Source organism: Podarcis vaucheri (genome assembly GCF_965113315.1).
Source record: "Podarcis vaucheri genome assembly, chromosome: 10".
In the NCBI taxonomy this organism is placed as follows: domain Eukaryota; kingdom Metazoa; phylum Chordata; class Lepidosauria; order Squamata; family Lacertidae; genus Podarcis; species Podarcis vaucheri.
Window position 1 is genome coordinate 75,028,940 of NC_138748.1, and position 15,430 is coordinate 75,044,369.

Genomic DNA, 15,430 nt, shown 5'->3' on the forward strand with positions numbered 1-15,430 from the left:
CAGACTGGGGCTCTTCAGGATCAGGACCCAGACGAGGTTCAGCTGCTGCCTGAGGCAAAGGATCCGGTGCAGACTGAGAGCCCTCCGGTTCCGAGTCCAAGCCCCAGTCCCAGGCCATCACATTAAGGGTGTTCAATGTCTCTGGGCAGCAAATTCCATGGGGTTATGTTCGTCCACACCGGGGGGGGGGGGGTCCACGAAGAGCCGCCCCAAAAGCGCTGCCTCTGAGCTGCTTCCGCTGGCGCTCCCCCCCCCAAGAGGAACCTCTTCCTACCTCACACCCACCGAGGCTGTGATTCTGTCTGGCGCTGAGCTGCAGTGCCGTCCCCATCGACGAGCCTCTGCATCGAGGGCAGGCTGGCGAAAACAGCTCCAGGCTCCTTTGGGGGGTGGGAGCGGCCGTTTCCCAGCACACCCCCTTCCATCCGACTGTGGGCAAAGCAAGGAGCCCCCCCAAGGAAGAGCTCCCCCCCCCCCCGTTCCGTTAGCTCAGCCTCCACGGAGCACCCAGGCCAGAGAGGAGGAGGAGGGGAAGGACAGTTTCAGGGGCTCCATCTAACGCAAACAAGGCCCCCTCGCCCGCCCTCCTGGCAGCATCTCAGCTCGGGGGGCCCCACTCTCTCTGGACCAGGCCCTGCAGAGTCTCCCCTGTGCCCCAACTTGGCCACTCGCTCCCCTTCCCAACCTGCCTCACCCCGTCCCAAGAGAGACAGATCCTGCACGGAAGAAGGAGCAAGACGGGTTTCAAGAGCAGGCGGGCACTGAGGGAAGGTGGCAGCGGTGGCAGCAAGCGCAGAGGGGCGAAAAGGAGGTGTTAATCAAACAGAGAGGAAGCTGCTGTGCCGCCAGATGTTTCCCTCCACGCAGCATCGTGACTCAAGCACTCGGCTCCCTCTGCCAGGTGGGGCATCCCTGGAGAGGAGCCTCAGCCGCCCGGTGGGTCCGTTGCCAGAGAGGAGCGGCCTCAGCTGGGCACGGCTGTGGCGGGGAGGGCGGCAGAGCCACTCTTCGGACCTTCCCTGGCTGCAAGGGGGCCTTGCCCGGCACACCCACATCCCTGGGCATTGGCCAGGGCGAAGATCTGGGAGAGGGGGTGGCGCCAGCACCCCTTCCTAAGAGTGCCAGACACACAGACGGGAGCCCTGCCAGGGAGTGGGTGAGAGAGGGGCTACTTTTGCCCTGGCCGGGCTCCACACCACAGGAGTTGCCCTTGTCAAGAGCGCAGGAAGACCCAGAAGGGATTGTGCCTCAGCCTGGAGCAACAGCACCGGACCCACAGACCTGGGGACCAGAGGCAAGACTGGCAAGGGGGTGTCAGCTACCCTCGGGCACTCGACTGCACTTTGCACGCCACACGTCACCAAACTGCAACTTTCAGGCAACGAGGCAGAGAGAAAAGAACTACAGCCGCATCTTGGAAGTCAAATGGAATCCGTTCCGGAGGTCTGTTTGACTTCCAAAACGTTCAGAAACCAAAGCGCAGCTTCCGAATGGCTGTAAGAAGGTCCTGCAGCCAATCGGAAGCCACACCAGATTTTTGGCTTCTGAAAATCATTTGAAAACCAGAACACTCACTTCCGGGTTTCGATCGTTCAGGAGCCGATTTGTTCAGGAGCCAAGGCGTTTGAGATCCAAGGCACAGCTGTACAGGTCTGCTCCTGCTCTCCATCAAGTCTTGCTTGGGAGATTCAGGCTATGAGTAAAGGGGCCGCCATTGGCCCTTCAAGCAGAGACAGCTTGGCTTCCTGCTCCATGCAAAGGAGACGCCTCCCCCCTGCACCCCAGAGAGAGGGGCTGGCTGGGGGCAGCTGTGCAGGCAGGCTTTTCCTCAAGGAGCCCACATGGCGGCAAACGTCGGCACGACGGAACCCAAACTGTTCTGCGGGGAATGCGCATGCAGAGACACGCACGGCCCTCCCTGCCACGGAGTCCCACAGAATCACGGAACAGTGGAGTCTGAAGGGACCCCAAAGTGCAATGGCAGCCCCCTTGACATACCCCAGACCCCAAGACCAAAAGCATCTTTCCACAAGGAGAATGAAGAACGCTGATCTGCAAAAGGCCTCCCGCTTTGCACAATTCCTTTCTTTATTTGCAGGGTTTATTCTGCAAATCTGAAGACAGCCCTCTTTAGGGAAGTTTCTAACATTTGATGAATTATTGTATTTTAACTTATTGCAGTGACCTTGGCAAAGTTTCTTTCAGAGGTCGCAAGGAACAAAGACCATCACGCTCGAGACATGATAAAATAACTACCTCAGTCTCTTTCGTCTGATGTTTGGTTGCTTTAACCGTACAGTCATACCTCATGTTACATCCGCTTCATGTTACATTCCTTCAGGTTGTGTTCCGCGGTGACCCGGAAGTACCAGAAAGGGTTACTTCCGGGTTTAGCCACTCGCGCATGCGCAGAAGCGCAAAATGACATCACGCGCATGCACGGACGCTGCAAATCGCAACCCGCACGTGCGGAGACGCGCCGCTGTGTGTTGTGTTCTTTTCATGTTGCAAACGGGCCTCCGGAACGGGTCCCGTTTGCGACCAGAGGTACCACTGTATCTTGTTTCGAAACTGTTTTGTGGGTCTATGGACCGCAATAAAGATATCTGATTTGCATTTGCATTTTAATATTTTGCTGGAAGCTGGCCAGAGTGGCTGGGGAAACCCAGCCAGATGGGAGGGGTATAAATCATCATCATCATCATCATCATGATCTGGCTTGGTGCACGAAGGAGGCTGAACCCCTAGGACCAAACCCACGACACCCCCCCCCCCCGGCTGAGTCTGACACTGCAACCTGACACTGACAAATACACCAAACACACATTCCTGCACCAACACCCCCCTTGCCCCCAGAAGGACCCCCCCAACACGCACCCCAGCGACGAGGGTCTCACCTGCGAGCAGGAAGGTGATAAGGCAAGTTTCCTTGGGCATGTAGAGCTTGAGGCGGGAGCCGCTGAACACGTACTCCACCACGGCCTCCGAGCGGCCGGCCCGCTGCAGGAAGGGCAGAAACTGCTTGGCCTTCTGGGTGTCCTGCAGGGAGAGAGAAGAAGAGGGGGGGCTCAACAGCAGTCTGGCACAGCCCCCCCCCACAGGGCCAAGACCCCTAGCCCTGCGCCCCTGCTCTGCCAGAAGCGTGGCGGATGACAAGCTCTGGCGTGCCCAGTCGCCCGTGGGCTCTGGATCCCTGGCTCAGCACCGGCTGGGGACCCTTTGGGGCAGACCAGGGGCAGCGGCACAAGGGGGTCTCCTGGCTCTGCCGACCCCCCCACAGGAGCTGCGGGCAGAAGAGGGAAAGTCCAGCCAACCGGGCTGTCCAGATGAGCTTGGCCTGCGCCAGTTGCTGCCCAGGGCTTCCAGGGACCCTTCTGCATGCCATGGCTCATCTCAAGCAAGGCAGACCACCTCGCTTTCCACGGAAACCTCTCCCCCCTCCCCACACAAATAGGCATGCCTCCTTGCAGTCGGAGGGCCAGGTTTTAACTGCTTCTGCAGTTCCTAGCAAAAAGTTCCCGAGGCTGTAAGGAGTTACCCTCAAGGGATGGAACAGAGAGTTCAATAGAAGCATAGAATTGTAGGGCTGGGGGGACCCCAGGGGTTCTCTAGTCCAACCCTTCAAGGCAGGAAGCACAGCTGAATCACAGCACATCAGCCCCCCACTCCAGGGCCTGGCGAGGCCTGATCTGCGGTGGCACCGAGGGAGGCGGCCTTCTGCCAGTCCCACCCAGACGCCCAAGAAGGAGAAGAGGTGGAAAGAGACAGAGGGAACGTTCTATCCTATGTGGCAGACTTGTAAAAGGGTAAAAGAGTACTGGGAAATAAAAAAAATGTTTAAAAGTACTTTTCAAAAAAAACACCAAGAAACAAACAAGAGTCATTTTTGTTGGGGATAATTCAGAGGGAAATTCCCAGGTGTCAGAAAAGGTTATTTATGTCTGCCACTACTGCGGCCTGTGTTTTGTTAGCCCCCAAATGGAAGAAAAATGGCGACTTAAACTGATGGAATATGCACAGCTTGCAGACTTAACACATAGAATAAGACAACAAGAAGAACATACGTTTAAAGAAGATTGGAAAACATTTATTGAAATACATGGGAAATAATTGCGTACACCTGAAAACGTTGGCAGCATTAAGATAAATTCAACAGTGCAAGTAAGTTTTGATGGACATAATAATGGAATAGTGAATGGTGTAGTTTTTGTAAAATATGCAGGGATTTATGATACGTAAAATGAGCCATGGAAAGAGAAGAAGGGAAGTCATTGATATTTTAAGGATGTTTAAATGAGTATTTTAAATTGTAAAACAAAAAATTCAATAATACACACACACACACACACAAAATGAGTAGGAAAACAAGAGCACCCCAAAATCAGGGGCCGCTGCTTCTGGGTCTGGGCTGGGACTTGGAAAGGCCTCATCCAGCCTGGTTCTGTGCACTGGCTGCCTTGGGGACTTAATGATAAACTGCAGCTCAAACTCTGCAGCCTGGAATGTTTCCCCACAAAGATGGAGAGTCTCCAGCGGCTGATTTACTCCCCCCCCCCCAAATGTGTGTGTGTGTGAGAGAGAGAGTGTGCTGGGGGGGGTGGGCGCAGAGAGCCTCAGCTCCACAGCCAGCCAGGTGGCCTTTTCTTTTGCTCTCGCCTTAATTGAGAAAAATGAACTGCACAGGGGCAGCCAAGGAGGAGAAACTTGCTGCAGCCAAGGAAACTTTGCCGAGCGCCTGCCTCCCGCTCACCCCAGAGCTGCCTGACTAGACTAGCAAAGCGCATGGGGGGGGGGAGAGCCATCGATTGCCCGCCTCTCTCCAGCAGCAGCTGAGGCCGGGCACTGAAGAGGAGCAGCAGGAGGAGGCGGAGGAGGAGAAGGCAGCCACTGGGCTGGCCGGCAGGGGGGCCAGGATTCGATGGGGAGGGAGGAGGAGGAACCAATCAATGTAAGGGAAGCCTGCAGGATTGGGCCCATGGCTCAACCAGATGCCCCCAAGGGAAACCTGCAAGCGGGGTCTGAGTGCGAGCGCAACGGTCCCCTCCTGTGGTTTCCAGCAACTGGCCTCCAACTGGGGAGGCAGGGCAGAGCCATCCTGGAAAGGAGCCATCGAGGAGGAGGAGGAGGAGGAAGGCAAGCCTGGAGGCTGGGCCGATCTTCCTTAAGGGGACATTTCTTGAGATCCAGGGAGGGACCGGACTATATTTTTTTGGGGGGGAGGGGTTATTTGCCCCACAAATAACCCAGAGATTCATTTTTCGCTCCATAAGATGCACTTTTTCCCTCTCAAAATCTAAGGGGAAATGTCCTTTCATCTTATGGAGCGAATGTGTAGTCCCTGGGGCTGGGGGGGGGGACCCGGGCTTCCCCCGCCAGCCCCGACCTGCTCTTTGGGGCTAGGGCTGGGGCTGGGGCTGGAGGAAAGCCAGGCTTCCCCCCACTGCCAGCCCCACAAGCTCGGGGAGCAGCGGGAAGGCTGCTCCTTTCGCTGAAGCCTTTCCTTTCGCCTCTCCTTTCGCTGAAGCCAGGAGAGTCCTGCTCTCCTGGCTTCAGCGAAAGGAACCCGAAGCCTCCGGAGCACAGCGGGAACTCCCCCTGCGCTCCGGGGGCTTCGGGTTGCCTTCACTGAAGGCGCAGGCAATGTGGGAGAGGGAGAGCTGCGCAGCGCCCCTTCAGCGAAGCGGGAGGAGAAGTGGAAGGGGCTCCGTTTCTCCTGCTGCTTCGCTGAAGGGGCGCTGAGCAGAGAGGGAGAGATTTTTTTTTTCTTGTTCTCCCCCTCTAAAACAAGGTGCGTCCTAAGGTTGGGTGCGTCCTATAGAGCGAAAAATATGGTAAATAAAAACACACATTCTACTCATGTCAAAACACGCTGATTCCCAGACTACCTGCACGCTGGATTTAGAAGGCGATTGGGCCGGATCCAGCCCTCGGGCCTTAGGCTGCCTACTCATGGACTATATCAGGGGTCACCAATCCAAGGCCCATGGGTCGGAAGAGAGCCGCGGAAGTCATCTGACCGACCCAAAAGCTGCCCCTGAACCGAGCTGCCCCCACACACTAAACCGGCGCAGTGCGACACGGGGACTCACTTCTGAGGTGCCAAAAATTGTGTTTGGGCAGACACAGGCACCAAAAACCACGGGTACACAGGCACAGAAGCCAAAAATTGTGGGGGGGGGGTGCATGATCCGGCCCACGGAGGGATCTCCACGGGACCGATCCAGCCCAGGCAAGATAAACCTTGCCGACCCCTGTGCTATATGGACAAGCTGGGAGGGGGGCAGAGGAGGTCAAACCAGAGGATGCATGTTCTGGAAACCAGGCCTGATGAGGAACGGTCGAAGGAGCCGGGCTTGTTTAGCCTGGATAAGGAGAGGCTAATAAGAGCTCTGATACCATCACCAGAAAGCTTAAGGGCTGCCACATGGAAAATGGAGCACATTTATTTTTTCCTGCTCTGGAGGGCAGGGCCTGAACCCGTGGACGCAAATGGCAAGAAAGGAGATTCAGACGAAATATCAGGAAGAACTTTCTGACGGTTTGTATCTCTTTGACAGTAGAACGGAGCTGGCAGACTCTCCTTCCTTGCAGGTTCTCAAGCAGAGGTTGGGTGGCCATCCGTCATGGATGCTGTAGGTGAGATTCCTGCACTGCCGGGGGTTGGACTAGATGACCCCCGGGGTACCAGCCCTGTGATTCTTCGACTCAGATTCCCGGCCGAGAAGGAGAGAGCAAGACGGAGAAAAGCCGGGGACAGCTGCTATTATTTCAAAACCTCCCCAGCGTTAATTATCTCTGAATGGAAAGGAAATTATGCATAAATAGAATGGAGAAAAATAGAATCATAACTCTACTTTTATGTGAAGCGTTGCCAATTATGCAAAATTATGCAAGGACTTTGTGGAAGGACAGCCAGGCGGGTGCGGAGAACGAGCTCGCCCCCCCCAACCCCGTCACTCCGCGATTGTGGCTCTCGCAAGCCCCATAATGGGACGCAGCGCTGGAAGCGGGAAGGGAAGCGGACGCAGATTTGTCTTACATGACTTAAATTATTTAGTAAATTACTCCTGAGCAGGATTACATGCCTTGGAGGGGAGAGGGATCAGCCAGGACAGGCAGCAGAAGGAGAAGGTGGAGGCGAAGGATAGCAGTCCAGGGTTTCTCTTGCAAGCCTCGGGGGCTTGGCCCCTGAATTGGGGGGGGGCAGCGGCATCGATAGGGCTCAGAGGCCCCCTCTCTCTTTCTCTCTTCTTGGCAGGCGGCGCAAACGTGCTCAGCTGCAAGGCGGCGTCAGGTGACAACGCAGCGCATTTAATCAGATGCCTCCAGGCACCGGCCGGAATTAGATCACTTGCCCGCCGCGCAGGTTTCGAACCGCTTAGCCACAGCCGCCTCATCTGCACCGCCAAGCTGCTCAAATGCAATCAAGGTGCCTTAATGAGGAGGCGCAGGAGACCAGGAGGGGGGCAGAGGGGGGGCAGAGGCAGCTTCCGCAGCTCCGTCACCAGCTCTGCGGCCTGGCAGGCTCCGCTCAGAGAAACCTTTCAGCGGAGGGCACGGGGCCCAGAGAGGAGGGCTGCCCACCCTTTCGGCTCATTCCTCCAGTCACCTGCCCGCCGGTCACCTTCCCCAAGGGCCTGGGAGGAGGTGGGGATGCCAGGGATCCTGCCTGGCAAAGGCTCGGAGCCGCCGAGGTAACCGGCGGCACAGGCAGGAGCGTCTTGGCCCAGGCGGCACCATCTGCAGCTGCAAGCGAGGGCACGCCTGGCACAGAAAGCGAAAGGCGAAACAAGTCCAGCTCCCTGCGCCGGTGAGAAGGAGATAAGGCAGGGCTGCTGGATCAGGCCCAGGGCCCGTCTCGTCCACCATCCTGTTCTCACAGTCGCCAGCCAGGTGCCCGTTCTGCCCACCTGTGATTCTGAGCCGCTGGGATTCAGAGGAATAATCTCTCTAGCAACCCTGGCCCTCTCCTTCTCCATGAAACTGTCTGATTCTCTTTTAGAGCCATCCAAGCTGTTCGCCGTCCCTGCCTCTTGTGGGAAGGAGTTCCACAGGATAACTCTGCACTGCAGAAAGAAGTTCTTTCTTTTCTCTGTCTTGAATCCAGCTTCGTTGGACGTCTATGAGTCCCAGGGCTATGAGAGAGGAAGGAAACCCTTCTCTCTCTCCACTTTCTCCAGGCCAGGCAGTTTCTATCACGTCTCTTCTCTAAACTGCAAAGTCCCAAACCCTGGGACCTTTCTTCACAGGGCAGTCCCACCCCCACCCCCCACCCCGATCAATTTGGGTGTTCTTTCGTGAATCTTTTCCAACTCAGCAATAGTCCTTTCAAGGCGAGTCAACCGGCATGGGATTCCAGAGCCTTTTCTAACGGTGCCATGATATTTTTTTTATTTCCAATTCTCTTCCTGATGCTCCCCAGCGTGGAATTTGCCTTTTCCCAACTGCAGCACCTTCACGGAGCTATCTGCTGCAATCACCAGGTGTCGTCCCTGGTGTGTCAGTGCCACCGAGCGTATATGTGAAATTAAGATATATATTTTTGCTCCAACACGCATCACTTCACAAGGATTTACTGCCCATCCACTCTGTTTGGAAAGGTCCTCTTGGCAGCTCTTGGCAATCTCTTTTTGTTCCAACAACCCACAACAATCCGCTGTCATCAGCAAACCTGGTCCCCTCCCTGCTCCTCACTCTGGATCCTGCAGGGACAAAGCTCAGGGTCCAACGGCAGTCCTTGGCGGACCCCACTTCCCACTCCTCTTCCTTTGGAGAACCGTCCACTTATTCCCGCTGTCTGCTCCCGGAAGCTTTGCCCATTCCTTTTCTAAAATGATTTTAATTTGATTTTAGAAAATATAAACTTACAACAAAGTCAATTAAAAATCCATATGAAGAGATTGCTCTGAATCACAAGACTCCCCCCCCCCATCCAGGGGTCCTCATGTCAATAATTACAACTGCATATCAATCCTTTATCCCCATTTCTTATCCATCTAAATTGTCCATAGTTTTTGTCACTTTACAAGTGTGATTAAAATCCTGCTTACAATGGTCTCCTAATTATAATTTTTCCATCTGCTTACAACGGTCTCCTAATTATAATTCCCCCCCCCATTCTCTTTTTAATGTTCTTGTCTTCTTGGTCCCTGAGCTTCCCAGTTGATTTGGCCATTTCGGCGGAGTCGATCAACTTGGTTTGCCGTTCTTCCCTGGTCGGGAATGTTTCTTCCTTCCATCTCTGGGATAATAACATCTGTGCGGCCCTTGCCACATACATGCAAAGAAGCGTTGCCCATTCCTGACCTGCAAGAGCCTCTCTTCCTCTCTTTCCTCGACTTTCTCGGGAGCCTGTGGCAAGGCTGCTTGCAGAGAGCACTGCGAAACTTCCAAGGACGCTGTGGCAACCAGACCCCCCCCCTATCGCCAGGGCGTCCAGCTCCCCGCAAGGATGCTGATCTCGGCAGCCCAAGTCCAGAAGCAGCACAAATGTCCCCATGGAGCCCTGGCTGGATCTGGAAGGGCAGTTTTGCTCCTGAGGGCCTGAATTTTGCAGCTGCGTAGAGAACTTTTCCTATCTTCTCAGTCAGGGGGGACACGGCTGCTGAGGAGGCTTCCCTCCTGGTGGCGTCAGGTCGATGGCTGGTGAAAAGCCTATCGCTTTCCCAGCATGCATCTCTCTCTTTCTCTCTCTCTCCCCACCACGGTAGGCAACCTACAGCCCGGGGGCCGAATGTGGCCCAATCGCCTTCTAAATCTGGCCTGTGGACAGTCCGGGAATCTGCGTGTTTTTTACACGAGTAGAATATGTCCTTTTATTTAAAAAGCATCCCTGGGTTATTTGTGGGGCATAGGAATTCGTTCTTTTTTCCTCCCAAAATATAGTCCGGCCCCCCACGAGGTCTGAGGGACGGTGGATCGGCCCCCTGCTGAAAAAGTTTGCTGACCCCTGCTCTACACACACACACACACACACACACACACACACACACACACACCACCCTTTCCATTTCTCTTTCAGAACCAAGCAGGGCTGCGGAGTTTCACACTTTGGGGGGTCTTTGCTTGGAGGGGGGAATGGGCCTGGGAAACATCCTGACCCCTCGGGAGATTCTGGAGACAGGCGCTGGGCACGTGGGGAGAAGGGGAGAGAGAGAAGGAGAACAAGCCCCTCCCAAAGGCGACCCTCAGCCTTGCCTTTGGCCAAGCTGCATCCACGAAGCCCCTTGGAAGCTGCCGGCCTGGGAAGGGAGGGAGGGAGGCAGGCGCCCGCTTCCAGGCCAAGACCAAGCGCCTTTCCAAAGCTTTCACCTGGAGGGCTGAGAACGGGACTCTGGAGATGCCAGCAGAAAACCTAGGCCTCTCCCTCCTCTCTACTCAGGCAGAGTTTCTAAGCGGGAGCTCAGTCAGGAGAGCAGGAGACTCTCAATCTCAGGGTCATGGGCAAAAAGATTCCCGCATTGCAGGGGGTTGGACTAGATGGCCTTTGTGGTCCCTTCCAGCTCTACAATTCTACACATTGCCCTTCTTTTTTAAACAACAACAACAAGCAGGCAAGGACACTGCTGGGATCTGCTTCTCTGCCTTCCTTACCCCAGAGATGTCGGCTACCCGGTGGATCGGGACCTCCTTCTTGCTGTGCAGTCCTTTCCCGTTCTTTATCGCCCTGTTTTTTGGGGGGAAGCAATCAGATGGTCAAAGGAGGCGGAGGGGCAGGCCAGGAGGAGCCCCCTTCTGCTTCCGAGGGGCTTGTCGACCCCGAGAAGCAGCCCTGGGCCCAGAAGCCAGGGCTTTTCCCTCAAAGGGCTTTTCCCTCCGTGCCCAGAGCAGGGAGACTCAAAAGCAGACAGAAATTCCTCCTGCCCTTAATGGCACAAAAGACTGAAATGCAAAACATGCCATGAGCAGATCAGTTCTCAGGGAAACTCCCAGGTTTCTCTCGAAAATGATGTGTCGTCTCCTGCAACTTTGCAGGAACATGGGGCGCCCCAGCCCTGGCCCCAGGCAAAAAACCACCCCAACTCTGGGCATCAGAGCCCAACCCCTCACCCACTGCCAGGAGGGATTTGAAAAACCTTCCTTGGAGGTTTTTAAGCAGCGGTCGGATGGCCACCTCTCAGGGATGCTCTGGCTCCGATTCCTGCATTCAGGGGCCCAGTTAGTCCAGCGTCCTGCTCTCAACAATTGCCTCTGCAAGATCAGCAAGCAGGAGCAGCCCTCTCCCCCCTCTCCTCCTGTGGTTTCCAGAAAATGACTGGGGGGGGGGGCAGAGCACAGAAACCCTGACTATAATAAATAATAATAATAATAAATTTTTATTTATACCCCACCCTTCCCAGTTCAGGAAAGCCAGGTTCAGGGCGGCTAACAACAAATTTAAAACACTTAATTGATGCTACAAAAAAACCAGCATAAAATATGAAATGTGAATAACAATAAAATAAAAAATCAGTTTAGGGGGGAAATCCATCCAATAAACATTAGATGATCACCAGGGCTAGCTGGCTAAATGAGTCCTATTTGGGCCAGCAAGGAGACCAGGGGAGAATTAGCTGTGGGATCCCAGAGCGGGGAATCTTCATAAAAAGGGGAGGGGGAGGGAAGGAAGGGGAATAAAAGATCAGGCTAAATTCAAATTGAAAGCCAGGCGGAATAGCTCCGTCTTACAGGCCCTGCGGAAGGAAGTGAAATCCTACAGGGCCCTGGTCTCATGGGACAGAACGTTCCACCAGGTTGGAGCCACCACTGAGAAGGCCCTGGGATAGTCTGACTTCCTTAGGACCCAGGATGTCTAGTGGCTCCCAGAGCCCTCTCCTCCTCTGTGAATTTGCCTCCTCCTCTTCTGTAGCCACCCCAGTTGGTGGCCGTCCCTGCCTCTGCGGTTCAACTCTGCACCTCCTTCGACCTGCCCCAAACGGCCCCACGTTTGGCTTCCTGGGACGCCCACGAGTCGTGGTGTGGCGAGGCAGAGAGAGAAACTTCTGCCCCCCTCCCCGCCTTGCTGCACCTTCCGCCTGCAGCTCCCCTGCCCCACAAGGACTCCCCACTTCTCCTAAGAGAGCTCTCCCCTCTCTTGCAGGAGCATCATCTCAGGAATCTAATGGGGGGGGGGAGAGAGAGCAGAGGGATTTCCAATTTGCAGGCAGGCTGTTCCTCCCACAGCTTCTCCACAATCAGGGCCAGCTGCTAACCTTTTCCTGTTAATTGCATTTCCCTCTTCCTATCAAGCCTCCCTCAAGCAGAGGAGCTGCTGCCGCCATCGCCGCCTGCCTGCTTGCAATCTGAAAGGCGCCATCAGGCTCTGAGACGAGCAGGGCCCCCTCCTGCCCCCCCCCAGAAACAGACACACACACACACAATCCCCTCCGTCCTCCTTGCTCTCTGCTGCACCTTGGGGCCCTCCAAAAGGAAGACCGTTCCGGTGGGAAGAGCTGTTTGGACAAAAGGACTCCCTTGCAGGGTGAATGACTCTCCTTCCTTGGAGGGCTTTAAGCAGAGGACAGGTGGCCCCCTCTTGCGAATTCTTCCGCTGTGATTCCTGCACTGTGGGGTTGGGCTGGATGACCTTTGGGGGTCCCTTCAAAGCATACAAACCCAAGATTCCTTCAGCAAAGGTCAAGCGGCCCTCTGTCAAGGGATTCTTCCGCTCCGATTCCCGCCTTGCAGGGGGCTGGACTAGATGACCCCCCGTGTCCCCTTCCAGCTCCGCAATTCTCCGAGCCCAGCTCTCCCTCGGCTCCCGCTGGGCCCGCTCAATGGCTGCTCCCGTGCCGGGGCCTGCCGTTTGTTCAGCCGAGCCGAGGCGCACAAAACACTCTGGCGGGAGCGCCAGGGACCCCGCCGGGCCTTTGTGGAGGAGTCATTGAGCAGGCTGCTCTGTTGCGAAGGGCTGGCCGGCCGGCCTGCTGAATCCGGCCGCGGTTAAATGGGGCACCGGCAGCCGGCTGCTCGCAGGAAGCCAGCCGGCACAATGCCTGGCTTTGGGGAAGGAGGGCACTCACGCTGGCCGGCCTCCCCGTCTTTTGGAATACTGGACAAGAAAACGAACTTAAGAGGGGCAGCAGAGGACGTCATCTCAAGAGGGAAGGGGGAGAGAGGCAAGGTGACAGTTAAGGGCATCCGGCTGCAGCAGGATGAGGCCCGAGGGGCCCTCTTCTCACAGCGGCCAGCCAGGAGCCCCCATGGAAGAAGCCTGCATGCAGGATCCAAGCACAGGAGCAGCTCACTCCCTCCTCTGCCCGGAAGCCCAGCAGAGGCCGGCCACAGCCAACGCTGAGCTCATTTGGGCAGCTTTCGTGCCAATCGCATCGCTCGCATCCCGGGCTGCTTTGTTCTGTGGCCGTCTTCCTCTGCCAGGAGGAAGGGAAGGTGCACGAGGTCTGTGGGGGCAGAAGGACAGAGCCCTGGGGTGGGGCGCAGAGAGAGGGCGGCTGAGCGACCAGGGCAAACCTTGCACCGACCTTCCCAGTTGCCCGAGACCCCTGCGCTCTTCGCACGCTCTGACTGAGGTCCAAAACTTGCTCATTCACAATGCTCAGGCGCAAAGTGCGGCTCTTAGGATTTGGTGCTGAAAACGGCAGGAGGGGAGAGCTGCTCTTGGGCTCAGATAATGCTTGCAGGTTTCCCATAATGCGGGCGTGTCCAAAGTCCATTTCAGGGGTCTAATCCGTACGTTTCCGAGCACAATTCAAAGTGTTGGTACTGACCTTGAAAGCCCTAAACGGCCTCGGTCCAGTATACCTGAAGGAGCGTCTCCACCCCCATCGTTCTACCCAGACACTGAGGTCCAGCACCGAGGGCCTTCTGGCAGTTCCCTCACTGCGAGAAGCCAAGTTACAGGGAACAAGGCAGAGAGCCTTCTTGGTGGTGGCTCCCGCCCTGTGGAACGCCTTCCCACCAGATGTCAAGGAAATAAACAACTACCAAACTTTTAGAAGACATCTGAAGATAGTCCTGTTTAGGGAAGCTTTTACTGTTTGACGGACTATTGTATTTTAATATTTTGTAGGAAGCCGCCCAGAGTGGCTGGGGAAACCCAGCCAGATGGGAGGGGTAAAAATAATTTATTATTATTATTATTATTATTATTATTATTATTATTATTATTATTATTATTATTACCACCATCATTATTATTATTTAATCTGGCCCTTGCGGCAGTATTGTTCTGGGCAAAATCCTAAAAAAAAGCTCTAATCCTAAAAAACTTAAATCCTAAAAAAAGCTCAACCACCTTGGTCGGCCCTTACACATGTTCACTTCATCGAATTTGAGCACCTTGCCATAATGGGAAGATGGCTGCCCCCTGGGAGAATAGGAGGCTGGACTAGAGGGGCATCACGTTGGCACCAGGAGGCCCAACGCCGCTCTGGCCACAGGAAGGCCAAACTCCAAAACGCTGAGCAAGTGCTTTTGCCTTCCTGCATCAGGCTGGCAGCCTGGCCCACAGAGGAGCCAAGGGGGCCTCATCCTGCCCCTCGCCTGGCCCCACCCTGGCTGCTCAGCAGCTGGGCTCCTCCTCCCACCCCTCGCGGCTGGCTGGCTGGCAAGGGGGCTCTGCTCTCTCCTGCTCCCCTCCCCCTGCGGGAGGAACATCCGTCAGGGCTGGACCCACGCTGCGTGGGGCCGGCCTGGTAATTGGCTTCGCGGTCCCACCCGCTCCCCGGCGCCAGCCGTGCCGCTTTGCCGCCTTTGCTCTTTTCCGCGCTCGGCTGAGGCGCCCGCTTCTCTGCTGCAGGCTTGCAAGTTTCCAGCCCAGCTGTCAACGAAAAGGCTCGGCTAATTGGTGGCCGACAGACTCTTAATAAGGGCTGGGGGGGGGGAGGCGGGGAGAGATTCACGGCCCCCTCTGCGTCACTTGACAAGGACTTGCCATGCTGCTGGCTGCAAGAAGGGGCTCTCTGGCAGAGGCGGGCAAGGGGCTACGGAGCGTCCGATCTCTCCCCGCCCCCCAAAAAGAGCAAAGGACAAGGCACAGCAGCTACAACCTGCCAGGCTGGTCTGAGGGGCCCCAGAGAACCCTGACGCCCACCCCACTCGCCCCTAGTCCAGCCTGCGATGCCACCCACGTACCCAGCCCTCTCCCAGGAAAAGCCAAGGGGTCCTTCTCCTGCTGCCCCACAGGAGAGGGCTCTGCTCTGCCCTCCACAGTTGCAGCCAGTCGATCCTCCTGCCCCATGGGACAGAAGAGGGCTCTTGGGTTCAAGTCCTACTTCTGGGTTTCTTCCATAACTAGCCGCTGGCCTGATCCTGCAGCCTCCCTCCTTCTGTGCCCATGCGCCATGAGCAGCCAGCAAGGAGCGCTTGGTTCAAGGAGGCCCCCTCTATGGACACCCGCCATTCTTGGCCAACAGCTCCCAGGAGCTGGCAGGCAGAGGGGGGCTCAGAATGGCAGCAGAGGCCCCCAGCAGAGGATTTTCATTGCCTTGTA

At 55.9% G+C, this 15,430-nt stretch overlaps 1 protein-coding gene across 1 annotated transcript in view; it reads right to left on the reverse strand.

Moving 5' to 3' along the window:
- The window catches only part of SND1 (staphylococcal nuclease and tudor domain containing 1), a 220,023-nt gene that overhangs the window by 90,781 nt on the left and 113,812 nt on the right, over positions 1-15,430 (reverse strand). The window contains exons 14-15 of the mRNA XM_082238802.1: positions 10,594-10,666; positions 2,898-3,039 (exon numbers count right to left, since the gene is read on the reverse strand). Of these exons, the coding sequence (XP_082094928.1) occupies positions 2,898-3,039; positions 10,594-10,666 (215 nt within the window). The remainder of the gene's footprint in view (positions 1-2,897; positions 3,040-10,593; positions 10,667-15,430) is intronic.